General features: G+C 43.8%; 1 protein-coding gene across 1 annotated transcript in view; it reads right to left on the reverse strand.

Moving 5' to 3' along the window:
• LOC306918838 (protogenin B-like) overlaps positions 1–21,875 on the reverse strand; it is a gene marked incomplete at both ends in the record, with an annotated part of 65,542 nt that overhangs the window by 20,908 nt on the left and 22,759 nt on the right. The window contains 2 exons of the mRNA XM_079531693.1: positions 18,927–19,069; positions 19,184–19,244. Coding sequence (XP_079387819.1) covers positions 18,927–19,069; positions 19,184–19,244 — 204 coding nt within the window. The remainder of the gene's footprint in view (positions 1–18,926; positions 19,070–19,183; positions 19,245–21,875) is intronic.

The raw sequence follows: 21,875 nt of genomic DNA on the forward strand, positions 1-21,875 counted from the left end.
AACATAGGGTTTAACCCTGTGAGAACCACTGATATAGAAACATAGGGTTTAACCCTGTGAGAACCACTGATATAGAAACATAGGGTTTAACCCTGTGAGAACCACTGATATAGAAACATAGGGTTTAACCCTGTGAGAACCACTGATATAGAAACATGAGGGTTTAACCCTGTGAGAACCACTGACATAGAAACATAGGGTTTAACCCTGTGAGAACCACTGACATAGAAACATAGGGTTTAACCTTGTGAGAACCACTGACATAGAAACATAGGGTTTAACCCTGTGAGAACCACTGACATAGAAACATAGGGTTTTTCAGAAAACTGTCAGGATTTAGGGGACTTTATTAGTGTGGTTGCCCTAACAGGGCAACCAGACTATTGTAATTGTGGGCTCGCAACAGCGAGCACACACTAGTTATTGCCAGTTTATATTTATTCTTGCTTTATTCCAATTTCCGCCCTTTTTTCGAATTCCTACTACTTTCACACACTTTATGCTAGAAATTTAGTTCAAACTTCAAACTGTTCAGCTCTTTGCAGTTATGTGTGCTTGCATTTAGATTTTTACAATTGTTTATACTTTTTTAACTTTTTAACTTTTTAACTTTTTTTGACATTCTTTATAATGAGAGTCGATGGGAGAAACGTCCCATTTTTCACAGTTGACTTTTTTGTGCTCTTATTACTCTGTCATACTTTCACTTTGAAACTCCATTCAAACTTTAAAATGTTCATCAATCTTTGAATTTTCATTGGTGAAAAAGTTGTTTTGAAAAAGTTTATACTTTTTAAAATATTTAACTTTATTTATAAAATGTTTCTCTCATAGACAATGTATGGGATTTTATCTCTAAATCAACCTCACTTTTGCAGCCTCATTACTCTGGCATACTTTGTCGTAGAAACGTGATTTAAACTTTAGCTAGCTCACACGGCTGTGGACTTTTTCGTGGTTCAAACCGTATTCGAATATGTTACACGGTTTCTCCGATATCGCAGTTCAATCGCAGGCCGTATCGTCTAATTAGTGCGCCCTTAGAGTGCGGGGCCTCCTTGAGTAGAGTGTGGAAACTGAAATGCTTCACCTCGGAAATCTACCAAACAAATTGTCGTCCTGGCCAAAATATTCACTTTACACGGATGTTCTTTGGTCATTTTGTAGCCACACATGTCCTCTTTCACACAATGTAACCATTGTAACCACCAGATACATACAGAATGTGAACTACGGCCTTTTAAGTGACACAAATACAGTCAAGCTGCCCATTGACCTCCATTGTATAATTCTTACGAGGAAAGTATCGTGAAGACAATTCTTAACTCGCTCTTATAACCACATTTTCGATCGTACCAACACCACCATCGCACATGTTGTACCTCAATGGCTCAGGCCACTCAAAGTGAAAAAAATATTTGCATTCGACTTTTACTTTTTGCGATAGAGCAATTTGTTCGGGCATAGGTTTTTCCCTATTCAGGCCCATTGAAATCTCCCAGTCATAGTGAAGCACTGTTTTACTCTCCCACAGCTGAGACATATAAGGGCTTAATTACAGGGCTGACATTAGAGTTACAAGATCTCAATGAGTTGCTCTGCGAAACCTTGTGAGCTTGTAGGTCTGCTATTTGTGCAGTCACAGACACACGCATGCATACGCACGCACGCACGCACGCACGCACGCACGCACGCACGCAGCTTGTAGGTCTGCTATTTGTGCAATTAGGCTCTACACACAGAGTCACAGACACACGCATGCATGCACACGCACGCACGTGCACACGCACGTGCACGCGCACGCACACGCACACACACACACACACACACACACACACACACAAAAACCCTGTCTTTTGCTTGCAGCATGCTACAGTCTTGCAATTTGCTCCATGGGCTTAGACCACCAATAGGAGCACGCTGTACTTAATTAATTGCTTAAGCCCCGCCCTTCTGTCTTCCCATTGGCTGGCCTTTACACAGCTCTAACTTTTGTTTGCAGCATGATACAGTCCTGACAATTTGTTTATGGGCTTACACCACCAATAGGAACACTAATATAAACTTAAAAAATATATTTTTTTTAAACTTTTTTTTTTTTAACTTTTTTTTTTTTAACTTTTTTTTTTTTTTAACTTTTTTTTTTTAAACTTTTTTTTTAAAACTTTTTTTTTTTAAACTTTTTTTTAACTTTTTTTTTTTAACTTTTTTTTTTAAAAAACTTAATTTTTTTAAACTTCTTTTTTTTAAAAACTTTTTTTTTAAAAACTTTTTTTTTTTAAACTTAAAAAAAAACTTAAAAATAAAAAACTTAAAAAAGAAAACTTAAAAATGAAAAACCAGTGTTCAGACTTGGTGGGTGGTCCCACAGACACAGCTATAACTTTATACATTGCGTTTTTAGCGAGCCCACGCAGTTTCTACAGGAACTGCTTTCTAGTTGTAACACTTTATTTTTACTGGAGTAACCTTTATTTTGAAACGCTACTCCTCCCACAGTTTTAACTGTACGCACTTGACCCATATGTCAAATTGACCGGCTTCATCGGGAAGGATGTGCTTGTATTTTTTTAAGAGAAATGTTGTATAGTTTAATTGATATGAATTTATTAGTGAATAGAATTTCCCCATTGACATGAATGGGAAAATGCGATTTTTCGCATTTTGTCACATTCAAGTATTTTTTCCTCAGAGACTGTAAGCACTATAGTTACAAAACTTGGAGGGTAGGTTCATAATAATTACTAAAATTAATCAACTTATAATGTTATCGGTCGGCCTCATGGTGGCGCTATAACAGCCCACTTTACATTTTGGCTTATAACTCTTGAACCGTAGGTTGTAAAATCAAAATGATTTGTTCCCTGATTTCCTTGAGTCATGACGCATCTCCTCATATAGGCCACGCCCATTTGCGTCATGATAGATTTTGCGCCATTTTGAATTTTCTCCAAAACACACTTTTTGCTCCTTCTCCTATAGATTTTGTCCAAATCTCACAAAAATCAGCACACATGATCTCTGGACCTATCCGATTAAAACACCATCGGCAGAATTGTGGTAGTGCGTATCATTCAGCCGTAATCGTCGTCCGAATTTAGTAGGAGGGGCCTATATCACAAAAAATGCCATAAATCACGAACGGAATGTCCAATCCATCCCACATTTGAATCACATGTCGCGGGTGGTTCAATCAACCAAGTTCCAAAAGCAATTAAATTTTCATCCATAGGGGGCCCCACAAATGCCAAAAATGTCACCGTATGGTGCAAAAACATGATTTTTGGGGGATAAATCCCCCCCGAATTACTTACACATGATCGCAGGGGTGACGTGACATTGTAATTGGCTGGCAATATCAGTGGGAGGGGCATATGTAAGCCACTGCGGCAACCACACTTTGCAATTTTTTAAAATTGCGACCTTTCTAGTTTATCATCTATCAGTAACTGTACAGTAACTACAGTAATATTAGTAGTACAGTAACAGTAACTCTGTCACCATCATTTATTGATGCTCTAAAAGTGTGAAAATCATTGTTTTCATTGCAGCCCTTCTAAAAAGACAATACCTCATCATGCCACTGGGTGGTGCTGTAACGCTGGTGTAAGTCTTATCCAGTGATGGATTTTGAGGTAGGCCTTATTAAGTATTTCCAAATCCAATACTTTTACTTCAACTGGAAATACTTCTACTTCACTACATCCCAGATGGAAATACTTCTACTTCACTACATCCCAGATGGAAATACTTCACTACATCCCAGATGGAAATACTTCTAATTCACTATATCCCAGATGGAAATACTTCTACTTCACTACATCCCAGATGGAAATACTTCTACTTCACTACATCCCAGATGGAAATACTTCTACTTCACTACATCCCAGATGGAAATACTTCTACTTCACTACATCCCAGATGGAAATACTTCTACTTCACTACATCCCAGATGGAAATACTTCTACTTCACTACATCCCAGATGGAAATACTTCACTACATCCCAGATGGAAATACTTCTACTTCACTACATCCCAGATGGAAATACTTCACTACATCCCAGATGGAAATACTTCTAACTGACTAACTTCTACTTCTATATGTTGACAAATAAAAAACAGACTAAAATGTTAGGAAGGGACTAGTGGACCAGAGATCCAGTATGAGTCATTTTACACTTAGTTGCATGCTGAAAATAGCAGATCTACAAGATCTACAACGCGTCACGCTGCGATGCGTTGTTAGCTTGTAGATCTGCTATGTTCAGCAAGTGTAAAAACAGTCATTACGATGGCATCAAGGCCCCCCAAAATACATTTTAGTCGACTAAATCAACTTTAGATTTAGGCTAGTCAACTGAAATCTTATGATATTTAGTCGACTAAAACTAGCCAGGTGACTAAAATGTGACTAAAACTAAATTAAAACTATTCAAGAGACTCTAGTATGACTAAAACTAAAATCAAAATTTGCTGTCAAAAATAACACTGGCTTTTACTCCACTAGAATTATTTGAAAACGTACTAGTTACTTTGAAGATTTAGAATATTATTATTATTATTATTATTATTATTATTATTATTATTATTATTATTACATTATTATTATTATCACAAAACATACATTAACCACTTCAGCCTCGTTTAAATGTCGGCTATTTGAAAGTAGCTTGCAGATGTATTTTCAACCTTTTCTTTTCATGAGTTTCATGTGAAAGGCCTGTGAGTAGGAGGCGTGTTGACCACTGTGTTGTCCAGGTTGGGGGAGGGGAGGGGTCATTCAGCTGGGCGGGGGCGGTGGGGGTTGGGTGGGGGGGGTCAAGAGGAACAGAAGGAATCGGGGCTCCGGGCGGGTGGACAGGGGGGGGGGGGGGGGGGGGGGTCTTTTGTTTAGCCTCCTGTGTGTCTGTGTTCTTGGCCTTCGGTTTAAAAAGACGTGACAAACTTGACACTGACAGAAAGACGGTGAAAACGTCTCTGAGAGAGAAACGTACCGCCGCGTTGCCTCCACGACCTCACAGGAGTCTGAGAGAGAAACGTAATGCCGCGTTGCCTCCACAACCTCACAGGAGTCTGAGAGAGAAACGTACCGCTGCGTTGCCTCCACGACCTCACAGGAGTCTGAGAGAGAAACGTACCGCCGCGTTGCCTCCACAACCTCACAGGAGTCTGAGAGAAACGTACCGCCGCGTTGTCTCCACAACCTCACAGGAGTCTGAGAGAAACGTACCGCCGCGTTGCCTCCACGACCTCACAGGAGTCTGAGAGAGAAACGTACCGCCGCGTTGCCTCCACAACCTCACAGGAGTCTGAGAGAGAAACGTACCGCCGCGTTGCCTCCACGACCTCACGGTGAAAACGTCTCTGAGAGAGAAACGTACCGCCGCGTTGCCTCCACGACCTCACGGTGAAAACGTCTCTGAGAGAGAAACGTACCGCCGCGTTGCCTCCACGACCTCACAGGAGTCTGAGAGAGAAACGTACCGCCGCGTTGCCTCCACGACCTCACAGGAGTCTGAGAGAGAAACGTACCGCCGCGTTGCCTCCACGACCTCACAGGAGTCTGAGAGAGAAACGTACCGCCGCGTTGCCTCCACAACCTCACAGGAGTCTGAGAGAGAAACGTACCGCCGCGTTGCCTCCACGACCTCACAGGAGTCTGAGAGAGAAACGTACCGCCGCGTTGCCTCCACGACCTCACAGGAGTCTGAGAGAGAAACGTAACGCCGCGTTGCCTCCACAACCTCACAGGAGTCTGAGAGAGAAACGTACCGCCGCGTTGCCTCCACGACCTCACGGTGAAAACGTCTCTGAGAGAGAAACGTACCGCCGTGTTGCCTCCACAACCTCACAGGAGTCTGAGAGAGAAACGTAACGCCGCGTTGCCTCCACAACCTCACAGGAGTCTGAGAGAGAAACGTACCGCCGCGTTGCCTCCACAACCTCACAGGAGTCTGAGAGAGAAACGTAATGCCGCGTTGCCTCCACAACCTCACAGGAGTCTGAGAGAGAAACGTAACGCCGCGTTGCCTCCACGACCTCACAGGAGTCTGAGAGAGAAACGTACCGCCGCGTTGCCTCCACGACCTCACAGGAGTCTGAGAGAGAAACGTACCGCCGCGTTGCCTCCACAACCTCACAGGAGTCTGAGAGAGAAACGTAACGCTGCGTTGCCTCCACGACCTCACAGGAGTATACGCAAATTAATAATAATAATAATAATAATAGCTCAAATTTATATAGCGCTTTTCTAAATACACAAAGCGCTTTACATAAGAACACTAGGAACAGACTTTAGGCTCAACTTATGTATATCGTAGATATAATTTTATGTAGACATACTGTAGCACTAATGCTAATGTTATTAGCTCACATATGATCCTAGATGATTATTTAATGTATCACCATGTGTTGTTCTATTTCTATGTATGTGATGTATCACCATGTGTTGTTCTATTTCTATGTATTTAATGTATCACCATGTGTTGTTCTATTTCTATGTATTTAATGTATCACCATGTGTTGTTCTATTTCTATGTATGTGATGTATCACCATGTGTTGTTCTATCTCTATGTATGTGATGTATCACCATGTGTTGTTCTATCTCTATGTATGTGATGTATCACCATGTGTTGTTCTATTTCTATGTATTTAATGTATCACCATGTGTTGTTCTATTTCTATGTATGTGATGTATCACCATGTGTTGTTTTATCTCTATGTATGTGATGTATCACCATGTGTTGTTCTATCTCTATGTATGTGATGTATCACCATGTGTTGTTCTATTTCTATGTATGTGATGTATCACCATGTGTTGTTCTATCTCTATGTATGTGATGTATCACCATGTGTTGTTCTATTTCTATGTATTTAATGTATCACCATGTGTTGTTCTATCTCTATGTATGTGATGTATCACCATGTGTTGTTCTATTTCTATGTATTTAATGTATCACCATGTGTTGTTCTATCTCTATGTATGTGATGTATCACCATGTGTTGTTCTATTTCTATGTATTTAATGTATCACCATGTGTTGTTCTATCTCTATGTATGTGATGTATCACCATGTGTTGTTCTATCTCTATGTATGTGATGTATCACCATGTGTTGTTCTATTTCTATGTATTTAATGTATCACCATGTGTTGTTCTATCTCTATGTATGTGATGTATCACCATGTGTTGTTCTATCTCTATGTATTTAATGTATCACCATGTGTTGTTCTATTGTTCTATCTCTATGTATTTAATGTATCACCATGTGTTGTTCTATCTCTATGTATTTAATGTATCACCATGTGTTGTTCTATTTCTATGTATTTAATGTATCACCATGTGTTGTTCTATCTCTATGTATTTAATGTATCACCATGTGTTGTTCTATTGTTCTATCTCTATGTATTGAATGTATCACCATGTGTTGTTCTGCTTACTGTAAATCGCTCTGGATTCAGAGCGTCTGATAAATGACTACATTGTACATTTGGTTTCATTTTATGCTCTCAAGAGTTAAAGATCTATAATAAGGGTCCATTTGGTTACCAACTCTCCATCATTTAGCTGCGTGGAGACCACCTGGAACCCCCCTCAAGGACCCTTGGTGGTCCCCGGACCACCTGGAACATCCTCAAGGACCCCTGGTGGTCCCCGGACCACCTGGAACCCCCCTCAAGGACCCCTGGTGGTCCCCAGACCACCTGGAACCCCCCTCAAGGACCCCTGGTGGTCCCCGGACCACCTGGGACCCCCCTCAAGGACCCCTGGTGGTCCCCGGACCACCTGGAACCCCCTCAAGGACCCCTGGTGGTCCCCGGACCACCTGGAACCCCCTCAAGGACCCCTGGTGGTCCCCGGACCCCCAGGAACACCCTCAAGGACCCCTGGTGGTCCCCGGACCACCTGGGACCCCCTCAAGGACCCCTGGTGGTCCCCGGACCACCTGGAACCCCCTCAAGGACCTCTGGTGGTCCCCGGACCACCTGGAACCCCCTCAAGGACCTCTGGTGGTCCCCGGACCACCTGGACCCCCCTCAAGGACCGCTGGTGGTCCCCGGACCCCCAGGAACCCCCTCAAGGACCCCTGGTGGTCCCCGGACCACCTGGAACCCCCTCAAGGACCCCTGGTGGTACCCGGACCACTGGTTGAGAACCACTGGTCCAACAACATGCAGATTCACCAGGAAAGAACCAGAGAGTTTGGTGGACCCCCCCCCCCCTGCCCCCCAACCCCTAGCATAGACCAGGTCACATGACTCATTTGCATATTGGACAGCAAAGGGAGAGAGAGGGGGGTGGGGGCGGGGGGTCGGTCCCACGCCTAGAGGTCGCTAGAGGTCACGGCTGCTGTTCAAGTCCAGCTGAAGTGTGTGTGTGTGGGGGGGGGGGCATAGGGGTCGGAGGTCATATGTCATGGGTCAGCTCTGGCCCCAGACATACACACACACAAACACACACACACACACAATTTACAATTTACAATTTAGGCATTTAGCAGACGCTCTTAATCCAGAGCGACTTACATTAAGCAAAAACAAAAAGCATGGCATACATCACATGTATAAAAAGTAGTTATCATGAATCATGCGTAAACTAAGAACGTAACAGTGGAGTATCTATGTAAACTATACATACTATACTATATAATATATTATACATGTGTACTATAAAGTGCTATGACTACATAAAGTGCAATTCTAGAGCTGTCTACATAACAAGCTATAAGTCTGTTTAAAATACTATCTAAGTCTACATAATGTGCTATCTAAGGGGCTAGGCTAGGGCAAGTGCTACGGGCCATGGTGGAGTCTGAAGAGGTGGGTTTTCAGACTACGGCGGAAGATTGGGAGTGAGGCTGCAGTTCTGACTGCAATGGGAAGTGCATTCCATAGTTTTGGAGCCAGAAGGGAGAAGAGTTTGGGACGTGTGGAGCGTTGTCCCGGCGTTTTTAGTGAAGGTACCTCCAGCTTCCCTGCGTTGGCTGATCTGAGTGAGCGGGAGGGTTTGTAGGGTACGATCATACTTGTGAGATATGGGGGGGCCATGCCTTTGGTTGCTTTGAATGCCAGCATCAGAGTTTTGTATTCTGTGCGGGCAGCGACCGGGAGCCAATGGAGCGAGCGGAGAAGGGGGGAGACGTGTGAGAATTTTGGCTGGTTGAAGACCAAGCGTGCTGCGGCATTTTGGATCAGTTGGAGGGGCTTAAGTGCACATGCCGGTAGGCCAGTAAGGAGGGAGTTGCAATAGTCAAGTTTTGACAAGACTGTTGTCTGGATTAGGAGCTGGGCTGACTCCTGGGTGAGGAACGGTCTAATTCGTCGTATGTTGTAGAGTGTAAACCTACAGGATCTAGTGACAGCTGTGATGTGTGTTTTGAACGAGAGCTGACTGTCCAGGACAACACCAAGGTTCCTGGCTGTCGGGACAGACTTTACCAGGGCGTTGTCTACGGAGATAGTTAGCTCCCGCATAGGGCAGGACTTAGCTGGGAAGAACAGAAGCTCAGTCTTGTCTGGGTTCAGCTTGAGGTGGTTGGAAGACATCCACTGTGAGATGTCAGCCAGGCATGCAGTACACACACACACACACACACACGTGCACGTACACACACACACGCACACACACAATGGCCAGTGGTCATTATGCATGGCAGGACATCTGGTGTGTGTGTGTGTGTGTGTGTGTTTGGGGGGGGGGGTCCGTATTGATCACAGATGCTAATTTATTTTTTTAGTCAAATACGTTTTAATCACTTTGATTTAAAAAACACCCAAAGGATCTAAAAACACCCAAAGGATCTAAAAACACCCAAAGGATCTCCTTCAGTCTCTGGAGTCCGAAATTGAAATTGATTCTCACACCGTAGGTCTCGTTCTCGTACGCATTGGTTCTGTATTTAGATGTTGTTTTATTTTATGTCCCTATATGTTACTGTAGCTAGCTCATAGCTATAAGATGACTCTGTGTTACTGTAGCTAGCTTATAGCTATAAGATGACTCGGCGTTACTGTAGCTAGCTTAGCTATAAGATGACTCTGTGTTACTGTAGCTAGCTTAGCTATAAGATGACTCTGTGTTACTGTAGCTAGCTTAGCTATAAGATGACTCTGTGTTACTGTAGCTAGCTTAGCTATAAGATGACTCTGTGTTACTGTAGCTAGCTTAGCTATAAGATGACTCTGTGTTACTGTAGCTAGCTTAGCTATAAGATGACTCTGTGTTACTGTAGCTAGCTTAGCTATAAGATGACTCGGTGTTACTGTAGCTAGCTTAGCTATAAGATGACTCTGTGTTACTGTAGCTAGCTTATAGCTATAAGATGACTCTGTGTTACTGTAGCTAGCTTAGCTATAAGATGACTCTGTGTTACTGTAGCTAGCTCATAGCTATAAGATGACTCTGTGTTACTGTAGCTAGCTCATAGCTATAAGATGACTCTGTGTTACTGTAGCTAGCTTAGCTATAAGATGACTCCGTGTTACTGTAGCTAGCTTATAGCTATAAGATGACTCTGTGTTACTGTAGCTAGCTTAGCTATAAGATGACTCTGTGTTACTGTAGCTAGCTTATAGCTATAAGATGACTCTGTGTTACTGTAGCTAGCTCATAGCTATAAGATGACTCTGTGTTACTGTAGCTAGCTTAGCTATAAGATGACTCTGTGTTACTGTAGCTAGCTTAGCTATAAGATGACTCTGTGTTACTGTAGCTAGCTTAGCTATAAGATGACTCTGTGTTACTGTAGCTAGCTTATAGCTATAAGATGACTGTGTTACTGTAGCTAGCTTATAGCTATAAGATGACTCCGTGTTACTGTAGCTAGCTTATAGCTATAAGATGACTCTGTGTTACTGTAGCTAGCTTATAGCTATAAGATGACTCCGTGTTACTGTAGCTAGCTTATAGCTATAAGATGACTCTGTGTTACTGTAGCTAGCTTAGCTATAAGATGACTCCGTGTTACTGTAGCTAGCTTATAGCTATAAGATGACTCTTGTGTTACTGTAGCTAGCTTAGCTATAAGATGACTCTGTGTTACTGTAGCTAGCTTAGCTATAAGATGACTCTGTGTTACTGTAGCTAGCTTAGCTATAAGATGACTCTGTGTTACTGTAGCTAGCTTATAGCTATAAGATGACTGTGTTACTGTAGCTAGCTTAGCTATAAGATGACTCTTGTGTTACTGTAGCTAGCTTAGCTATAAGATGACTCTTGTGTTACTGTAGATAGCTTAGCTATAAGATGACTCTGTGTTACTGTAGCTAGCTTAGCTATAAGATGACTCTGTGTTACTGTAGCTAGCTTAGCTATAAGATGACTCTGTGTTACTGTAGCTAGCTTAGCTATAAGATGACTCTGTGTTACTGTAGCTAGCTTATAGCTATAAGATGACTCTTGTGTTACTGTAGCTAGCTTAGCTATAAGATGACTCTGTGTTACTGTAGCTAGCTTAGCTATAAGATGACTCGGTGTTACTGTAGCTAGCTTAGCTATAAGATGACTCTGTGTTACTGTAGCTAGCTTAGCTATAAGATGACTCTGTGTTACTGTAGCTAGCTTAGCTATAAGATGACTCTGTGTTACTGTAGCTAGCTTAGCTATAAGATGACTCTGTGTTACTGTAGCTAGCTTAGCTATAAGATGACTCTGTGTTACTGTAGCTAGCTTAGCTATAAGATGACTCTGTGTTACTGTAGCTAGCTTAGCTATAAGATGACTCTGTGTTACTGTAGATAGCTTAGCTATAAGATGACTCGGTGTTACTGTAGCTAGCTTAGCTATAAGATGACTCTGTGTTACTGTAGCTAGCTTAGCTATAAGATGACTCTGTGTTACTGTAGCTAGCTTATAGCTATAAGATGACTCTGTGTTACTGTAGCTAGCTTATAGCTATAAGATGACTCTGTGTTACTGTAGCTAGCTTAGCTATAAGATGACTCGGTGTTACTGTAGCTAGCTTAGCTATAAGATGACTCGGTGTTACTGTAGCTAGCTTAGCTATAAGATGACTCGGTGTTACTGTAGCTAGCTTAGCTATAAGATGACTCTTGTGTTACTGTAGCTAGCTTAGCTATAAGATGACTCTGTGTTACTGTAGCTAGCTTATAGCTATAAGATGACTCTGTGTTACTGTAGCTAGCTTAGCTATAAGATGACTCTGTGTTACTGTAGCTAGCTTAGCTATAAGATGACTCGGTGTTACTGTAGCTAGCTTAGCTATAAGATGACTCGGTGTTACTGTAGCTAGCTTATAGCTATAAGATGACTCTGTGTTACTGTAGCTAGCTTAGCTATAAGATGACTCTGTGTTACTGTAGCTAGCTTAGCTATAAGATGACTCTGTGTTACTGTAGCTAGCTTATAGCTATAAGATGACTCGGTGTTACTGTAGCTAGCTTAGCTATAAGATGACTCTGTGTTACTGTAGCTAGCTTATAGCTATAAGATGACTCTGTGTTACTGTAGCTAGCTTAGCTATAAGATGACTCGGTGTTACTGTAGCTAGCTTAGCTATAAGATGACTCTGTGTTACTGTAGCTAGCTTATAGCTATAAGATGACTCTGTGTTACTGTAGCTAGCTTAGCTATAAGATGACTCTGTGTTACTGTAGCTAGCTTAGCTATAAGATGACTCGGTGTTACTGTAGCTAGCTTAGCTATAAGATGACTCTGTGTTACTGTAGCTAGCTTAGCTATAAGATGACTCTGTGTTACTGTAGCTAGCTTAGCTATAAGATGACTCTGTGTTACTGTAGCTAGCTTAGCTATAAGATGACTCTTGTGTTACTGTAGCTAGCTTAGCTATAAGATGACTCGGTGTTACTGTAGCTAGCTTAGCTATAAGATGACTCTGTGTTACTGTAGCTAGCTTATAGCTATAAGATGACTCTGTGTTACTGTAGCTAGCTTAGCTATAAGATGACTCTGTGTTACTGTAGCTAGCTTAGCTATAAGATGACTCGGTGTTACTGTAGCTAGCTTAGCTATAAGATGACTCGGTGTTACTGTAGCTAGCTTATAGCTATAAGATGACTCTGTGTTACTGTAGCTAGCTTAGCTATAAGATGACTCTGTGTTACTGTAGCTAGCTTAGCTATAAGATGACTCTGTGTTACTGTAGCTAGCTTATAGCTATAAGATGACTCGGTGTTACTGTAGCTAGCTTAGCTATAAGATGACTCTGTGTTACTGTAGCTAGCTTATAGCTATAAGATGACTCTGTGTTACTGTAGCTAGCTTAGCTATAAGATGACTCGGTGTTACTGTAGCTAGCTTAGCTATAAGATGACTCTGTGTTACTGTAGCTAGCTTATAGCTATAAGATGACTCTGTGTTACTGTAGCTAGCTTAGCTATAAGATGACTCTGTGTTACTGTAGCTAGCTTAGCTATAAGATGACTCGGTGTTACTGTAGCTAGCTTAGCTATAAGATGACTCTGTGTTACTGTAGCTAGCTTAGCTATAAGATGACTCTGTGTTACTGTAGCTAGCTTAGCTATAAGATGACTCTGTGTTACTGTAGCTAGCTTAGCTATAAGATGACTCTTGTGTTACTGTAGCTAGCTTAGCTATAAGATGACTCGGTGTTACTGTAGCTAGCTTAGCTATAAGATGACTCGGTGTTACTGTAGCTAGCTTAGCTATAAGATGACTCTGTGTTACTGTAGCTAGCTTAGCTATAAGATGACTCGGTGTTACTGTAGCTAGCTTAGCTATAAGATGACTCTGTGTTACTGTAGCTAGCTTATAGCTATAAGATGACTCTGTGTTACTGTAGCTAGCTTATAGCTATAAGATGACTCTGTGTTACTGTAGCTAGCTTATAGCTATAAGATGACTCTGTGTTACTGTAGCTAGCTCATAGCTATAAGATGACTCTGTGTTACTGTAGCTAGCTCATAGCTATAAGATGACTCTGTGTTACTGTAGCTAGCTTAGCTATAAGATGACTCTGTGTTACTGTAGCTAGCTTAGCTATAAGATGACTCTGTGTTACTGTAGCTAGCTCATAGCTATAAGATGACTCTGTGTTACTGTAGCTAGCTCATAGCTATAAGATGACTCTGTGTTACTGTAGCTAGCTTATAGCTATAAGATGACTCTGTGTTACTGTAGCTAGCTTATAGCTATAAGATGACTCTGTGTTACTGTAGCTAGCTTATAGCTATAAGATGACTCTGTGTTACTGTAGCTAGCTCATAGCTATAAGATGACTCTGTGTTACTGTAGCTAGCTTATAGCTATAAGATGACTCTGTGTTACTGTAGCTAGCTTATAGCTATAAGATGACTCTGTGTTACTGTAGCTAGCTCATAGCTATAAGATGACTCTGTGTTACTGTAGCTAGCTCATAGCTATAAGATGACTCTGTGTTACTGTAGCTAGCTTAGCTATAAGATGACTCTGTGTTACTGTAGCTAGCTTAGCTATAAGATGACTCTGTGTTACTGTAGCTAGCTCATAGCTATAAGATGACTCTGTGTTACTGTAGCTAGCTCATAGCTATAAGATGACTCTGTGTTACTGTAGCTAGCTTATAGCTATAAGATGACTCTGTGTTACTGTAGCTAGCTTATAGCTATAAGATGACTCTGTGTTACTGTAGCTAGCTTATAGCTATAAGATGACTCTGTGTTACTGTAGCTAGCTCATAGCTATAAGATGACTCTGTGTTACTGTAGCTAGCTTAGCTATAAGATGACTCTGTGTTACTGTAGCTAGCTTAGCTATAAGATGACTCGGTGTTACTGTAGCTAGCTTAGCTATAAGATGACTCTGTGTTACTGTAGCTAGCTTATAGCTATAAGATGACTCTGTGTTACTGTAGCTAGCTTATAGCTATAAGATGACTCTGTGTTACTGTAGCTAGCTTAGCTATAAGATGACTCGGTGTTACTGTAGCTAGCTTATAGCTATAAGATGACTCTGTGTTACTGTAGCTAGCTTATAGCTATAAGATGACTCTGTGTTACTGTAGCTAGCTTAGCTATAAGATGACTCTGTGTTACTGTAGCTAGCTTAGCTATAAGATGACTCTGTGTTACTGTAGCTAGCTTAGCTATAAGATGACTCTGTGTTACTGTAGCTAGCTTATAGCTATAAGATGACTCTGTGTTACTGTAGCTAGCTTAGCTATAAGATGACTCGGTGTTACTGTAGCTAGCTTAGCTATAAGATGACTCTGTGTTACTGTAGCTAGCTTAGCTATAAGATGACTCGGTGTTACTGTAGCTAGCTTAGCTATAAGATGACTCGGTGTTACTGTAGATAGCTTAGCTATAAGATGACTCGGTGTTACTGTAGCTAGCTTAGCTATAAGATGACTCTGTGTTACTGTAGCTAGCTTATAGCTATAAGATGACTCTGTGTTACTGTAGCTAGCTTATAGCTATAAGATGACTCTGTGTTACTGTAGCTAGCTTAGCTATAAGATGACTCTGTGTTACTGTAGCTAGCTTAGCTATAAGATGTCTCTGTGTTACTGTAGCTAGCTTAGCTATAAGATGACTCTGTGTTACTGTAGCTAGCTTAGCTATAAGATGACTCTGTGTTACTGTAGCTAGCTTAGCTATAAGATGACTCGGTGTTACTGTAGATAGCTTAGCTATAAGATGACTCGGTGTTACTGTAGCTAGCTTAGCTATAAGATGACTGTGTTACTGTAGCTAGCTTAGCTATAAGATGACTCTGTGTTACTGTAGCTAGCTTATAGCTATAAGATGACTCTGTGTTACTGTAGCTAGCTTAGCTATAAGATGACTCTGTGTTACTGTAGCTAGCTTAGCTATAAGATGACTCGGTGTTACTGTAGCTAGCTTAGCTATAAGATGACTCGGTGTTACTGTAGCTAGCTTAGCTATAAGATGACTGTGTTACTGTAGCTAGCTTAGCTATAAGATGACTCTGTGTTACTGTAGCTAGCTTAGCTATAAGATGACTGTGTTACTGTAGCTAGCTTATAGCTATAAGATGACTCTGTGTTACTGTAGCTAGCTTATAGCTATAAGATGACTCGGTGTTACTGTAGCTAGCTTAGCTATAAGATGACTCGGAAGGGAGAGGAAGGGAGAGGAAGGGAGAGGAAAGGAGAGAAAGGGAGAGGAAAGGAGAGGAAGGGAGAGGAAAGGAGAGGAAAGGAGAGGAAAGGAGAGGAAGGCAGAGGAAGGGAGAGGAAAGGAGAGGAAGGGAGAGGAAGGGAGAGGAAAGGAGAGGAAGGGAGAGGAAGGGAGAGGAAAGGAGAGGAAAGGAGAGGAAAGGAGAGGAAGGGAGAGGAAAGGAGAGGAAGGGAGAGGAAGGGAGAGGAAGGGAGAGGAAAGGAGAGGAAAGGAGAGGAAGGGAGAGGAAAGGAGAGGAAGGGAGAGGAAGGGAGAGGAAGGGAGAGGAAGGGAGAGGAAAGGAGAGGAAGGGAGAGGAAGGGAGAGGAAGGGAGAGGAAGGGAGAGGAAGGGAGAGGAAAGGAGAGGAAAGGAGAGGAAGGGAGAGGAAGGGAGAGGAAAGGAGAGGAAAGGAGAGGAAAGGAGAGGAAGGGAGAGGAAAGGAGAGGAAAGGAGAGGAAGGGAGAGGAAAGGAGAGGAAGGGAGAGGAAAGGAGAGGAAGGGAGAGGAAAGGAGAGGAAGGGAGAGGAAAGGAGAGGAAGGGAGAGGAAAGGAGAGGAAAGGAGAGGAAAGGAGAGGAAGGGAGAGGAAGGGAGAGGAAAGGAGAGGAAGGGAGAGGAAGGGAGAGGAAGGGAGAGGAAAGGAGAGGAAGGGAGAGGAAGGGAGAGGAAGGGAGAGGAAAGGAGAGGAAGGGAGAGGAAGGGAGAGGAAGGGAGAGGAAAGGAGAGGAAAGGAGAGGAAGGGAGAGGAAAGGAGAGGAAAGGAGAGGAAAGGAGAGGAAGGGAGAGGAAAGGAGAGGAAGGGAGAGGAAGGCATTTGCATTTCTGTGATGGTACAAAAATGTGTCTTTAGTTGTCTCCACCAGGCCGAAGGCATGGGGAGAGAGTATGTTTTGCACTCCGTCCGTCCGTCCGTGTGTCCGTCCGTGTGTCCGTCCGTCCGTGTGTCCGTCCGTGTGTCCGTCCGTCCGTGTGTCCGTCCGTCCGTCCGTCTGTGAACAGCTAATCTCCGGCACCGTTAACCCGGTCGATGCCAAATTTTGCACACACACTCCCTGGATGCCAACGATGAACCTCTGCCCCAAAATTTCCAGAACGGCCTGTTATAGCGCCACCAGGAGGCCGCTTTGTGCAAAAGAAGTTTTTGGACAGTACACCTACATATTTTGTCCAAACATCACGCAAATTGGTACACAGTCTCTCTAGAGCCATTCAACGAAACGGGTCTTTCAGATTTCTCAGACTCCATCCTGATTGGCTAAGATTGGCTTCCAAAGTTTGCAGGAGTGCTCACTTTCAAACAAAATGCTGCAAATCATGAACACATCGTGTGATTTCCGTGAAATTGTGCACGCACATTCCCACTAGGCAGAGGAAGAAATGCCACATGAACATTTTCAACTCGGCCTCATGGTGGCGCTATAATTGGCTTAAAAGTGTTTTACCTCTAACTCCACGGATCTGTGAATAACTTTGTATGCCAACTCCCTAGAAGCCAAGGAAAAACCCTTGCCTGGAATTTTTCACATCCGCTCTTTATAGCGCCACCAGGAGGCCGACATATGTGACCGGTTACAGTAGTTTGATATACAAGGGGGCCATGGTCATTTTTCAGTTTTTTACATATTATGAAACTGCATAATGTAACCTTTCATATGATGTATTGCTCATTGAAATTGGGTGAAAATGAAGAAGATATGACCATCTGAAACTTGTTGAACCAGAAATTGCAAACTAGAGAATTTCCCCTTCAAAGATTCTAAGAGATTTTAGCACCTCTGAGCCCAGGAATGGGTGTGACAATAGATACTTGTCTCCACCCCTAATGGCTTGCATAAACACTCCCCCACCCACTAACCACTCCCCCCACTTGGTTAGCTGTCAATTAGCTGTCAACTGCACAGAATGACTTGAGTGGACACTTAATATTCTATTCTAAGTATGTGAGTAAAAAGTTACTTGTAGTGTTTAATTGCTAAATGTACTGTAAAGCAGTATGAGATGAGAATTAGATTAGTTTGTTTATTTTCACATACTTGAAATTTGCATACATGACAAATAAGATGGTTGAAAATACTGTGACCGGTCACATATGTAAAACACATTTTCTAATATTACTCCTTCAGATTTTATATAAATTTCACGCAAATCGGTACACATGCTCTCCATAGTCATGTGATCAAGACGGGTTTGTTTGATTTATCATAATCCACCCTCATTGGCTACGATTGGCTTCTAAACTTTTCAGGAGTAGCCCGCTTTGTACCCGTTTTGTACAAATCTCCACAACTACTCAACGCAGCGTCCGATTGTGGTGAAACTGTGCATGCATATTCCCACTAGGCTTTGGAAGAAATGCCACTTGACCGTTTTCAAATCAGCCTCATGGTGGCGCTACAACAGGCCAAGCCGCGACACACACACACACACACACACACACACACACACACACACACACACACACACACACACACACACACACACACACACACACACACATTTATATTGCTCCTAAACATTTTGCCAAACATCACACACACACTCCTATCCTCCTGGTGGAGACCTGTGCCCAGAAGGGCACTTTTTCTAGTTTAGTTTGAAATTCACTGCGTGAAAAGAGGAGTTAACAGCCAATTATGGGCACTATATTTGCCCGTAAAAAGTTTAGCAGCATATACAGTTAATATACGGTAATTTGGGAGTTTACCAGAGTTTGTTGGAAACACGTGGTCAGTCGAAGCACGTCTATCCAACAGATTATTATATCCCGTATTATTGTGTCCTGCTCAGGTGGGCGTGGTCTAATGTGTTTGAGTGACAGATGGACTCACCCAGGCCGGTGATTGACAGGTGCGTGTGGCTGGCGTTCAGGGTGACACTGGGCCGTTCTGGTTGGCTCTCCTCGCGGTACGAGAGGCGGAAGCCGCGGACCACCAGACTGGTGGTGGTCCCACCAGGACCCCCAGGACCCCCGCTGGGACCCCCAGAAGGACCGCCACTGGGACCCCCACTGGGACCCCCAGAGGGACCCCCAGAGGGACCCACAGGACCCCCAGTGGTCCCGCTGCTTGGCAGACTGGCGCTGTGCCAGCGTGCCACGATGGAAGTGCAGTTCACTGGATACAACTGCAGCACAGGAGCACTGGGAACTGCACGCACGCACGCACGCACGCACGCACGCACGCACGCACGCACGCACGCACGCACGCACGCACACACACACACACACACACACACACACACACACATATATTATAAACGTCAGAGACGTCCGCATACTTATATGCTTTTATACGACGTTCATATAAAAAACAAAAATAAGCAGATAAGCGTCCTGAATCATAGCCACGTTGACAACGTTTGTAATAAACCAACCCGTTTGTAAATCCGTCAAGATTTGAGGGAGTTATGACTGTTTCTGTTTGAGCTGCCATTGAACATACTGTACTGTAGCCCCGAAGCAAGATGGCCGCCGGGTGAACTACGTCAGAGACTCCGCCTTGAGCCATCTAGCCTTTATATATGTCTATGGGCTGGTAGAGTACATACAGCGGATTCATCCGTTATCACTGTATTAAATATATGAAATCAACCGTTATCAGGACGTTGAAATGTGGCTAATATGGCCATACTGGCATACTAGACTGTGGTGTTTGGCTGTATTAATATGGCCATACTGGCATACTAGACTGTGGTGTTTGGCTGTATTCCCTCGGACTGCATGCATGGTGGTGCAGACATAGCCTGGTCAAGGACTCCCTGTAACTGCCGCCACTACAAGTAATACAATTTGTTTATTTCTGTAAGACAAAGTTCTTAAGAAGGCTAAAATAAGTTCATGATTGTTATTATATTTCTAAAAGGTCTAAGTTCATAATTAAACTAAACTAAGTCACATTCATGTTATATATTTAATGTATTTTTGTGTCAAGTTGTTGTAATGCTTTTATTTTGAAGAGTCAAAGTCATGTTCTGTATCTCGTTTGGTCTGCTCTCACGTAAATTGGTACACAGGACTTTTGTATAAGCAATCAAGCCAGAAGCTCCCGCTTCGAATGGGATCAGTGTATTGAAACGGGGAAAATCAGGTGCAATCAGGCCTTTCAATAGACTGAGTAGACGTCTACCCGTCTACTCAGGTGCTCAGTAGGTTGATTCCTTCCTATTGTGTAGGTTGATCTGTGCAGTTTAATGCATCACATGCAGCTACTGGAGCTCAGTAGGTGATCATTCCTTTCAATGCAGCCGTGGTGTCTACCGCGTCGAACATCGAACATGCACTGCTCCCGTGCTTGCGGTTATGTTTAGGTTAGGATTAGAGATAGGGATAGTAATTTCGGAACAAGGAACCTTCTGACTAACGACACGGCACCGCTCCAGTAGCTGCATGCGATGCATTAAACTGCACAGATCAACCTACACAATAGGAAGGAATCAACCTACTGAGCACCTGAGTAGACGGGTAGACGTCTACTCAGTCTATTGAAAGGCCTGATTGCACCTGATTTTCCCCGTTTCAATACACTGATCCCATTCGAAGCGGGTGCCAGAAGCAGCTAGAGCCTACAAGCAGCTAGAAGCAACAAGGTGCAGCAGCTCCGTGTACACTGGTCACAAAGAGACTGTTTCAAGTCATAAGTATCACAAGAGACTCTAAAAGTTATACGTAAAGGTTATAAGGACCTGAAGACTGGAGCGTATTCCCTCTTTGTTATGCACGCAGCCAACGAGGTATTTGTTGTTTGTTTTATGTCTGTATTTTACTTGTGTGAAATGTTTGCATCTACATGCTGTGCATGTCATTTTGTGTTAATTGTAACGTGCTTGTTTTATTGTTTATGTTTAGTTTTCACGGTGGATTTGGAGGACAAGAAGGCACCTTCAAATATGTGTCTGTTTGTGCTCGGAGGGAGTTACACTCCCCCTGCTGGACGTGTTATTTCCAACTCTATTGTCGGGGCATGGAAACTAGGGGCTACTAATATATACTATTCTCTGCCTATCGGGACGTAACTCGGACGGCGCTTAGTCGGGTCTGGTGGCCGCCGCAACGCTCGGCACGGTGACTCGCTCGGCTAACGCCTCCCTGGGCGGGGCCTCACGTGGCTCAAGGCCACCAGAGACTCGCTGAGCAGGGCCTCACGTGGCTCAAGGCCACCAGAGACTCGCTGAGCAGGGCCTCACGTGGCTCAAGGCCACCAGAGACTCGCTGGGCGGAGCCTCACGTGGCTCAAGGCCACCAGAGACTCGCTGGGCGGAGCCTCACGTGGCTCAAGGCCACCAGAGACTCGCTGGGCGGAGCCTCACGTGGCTCAAGGCCATCAGAGACTCGCTGGGCGGGGCCTCACGTGGCTCAAGGCCACCAGAGACTCGCTGGGTGGAGCCTCACGTGGCTCAAGGCCATCAGAGACTCGCTGGGCGGGGCCTCACGTGACTCAAGGCCAACCAGAGACTCGCTGGGCGGGGCCTCACGTGGCTCAAGGCCACCAGAGACTCGCTGGGCGGGGCCTCACGTGGCTCAAGGCCATCAGAGACTCGCTGGGCGGAGCCTCACGTGGCTCAAGGCCACCAGAGACTCGCTGGGCGGGGCCTCACGTGGCTCAAGGCCATCAGAGACTCGCTGGGCGGAGCCTCACGTGGCTCAAGGCCACCAGAGACTCGCTGGGCGGGGCCTCACGTGGCTCAAGGCCAACCAGAGACTCGCTGGGCGGGGCCTCACGTGGCTCAAGGCCACCAGAGACTCGCTGGGCGGGGCCTCACGTGGCTCAAGGCCAACCAGA

The sequence above is a fragment of the Electrona antarctica genome (genome assembly GCF_951216825.1).
Source record: "Electrona antarctica genome assembly, contig: scaffold_86, whole genome shotgun sequence".
In the NCBI taxonomy this organism is placed as follows: Eukaryota; Metazoa; Chordata; class Actinopteri; order Myctophiformes; family Myctophidae; genus Electrona; species Electrona antarctica.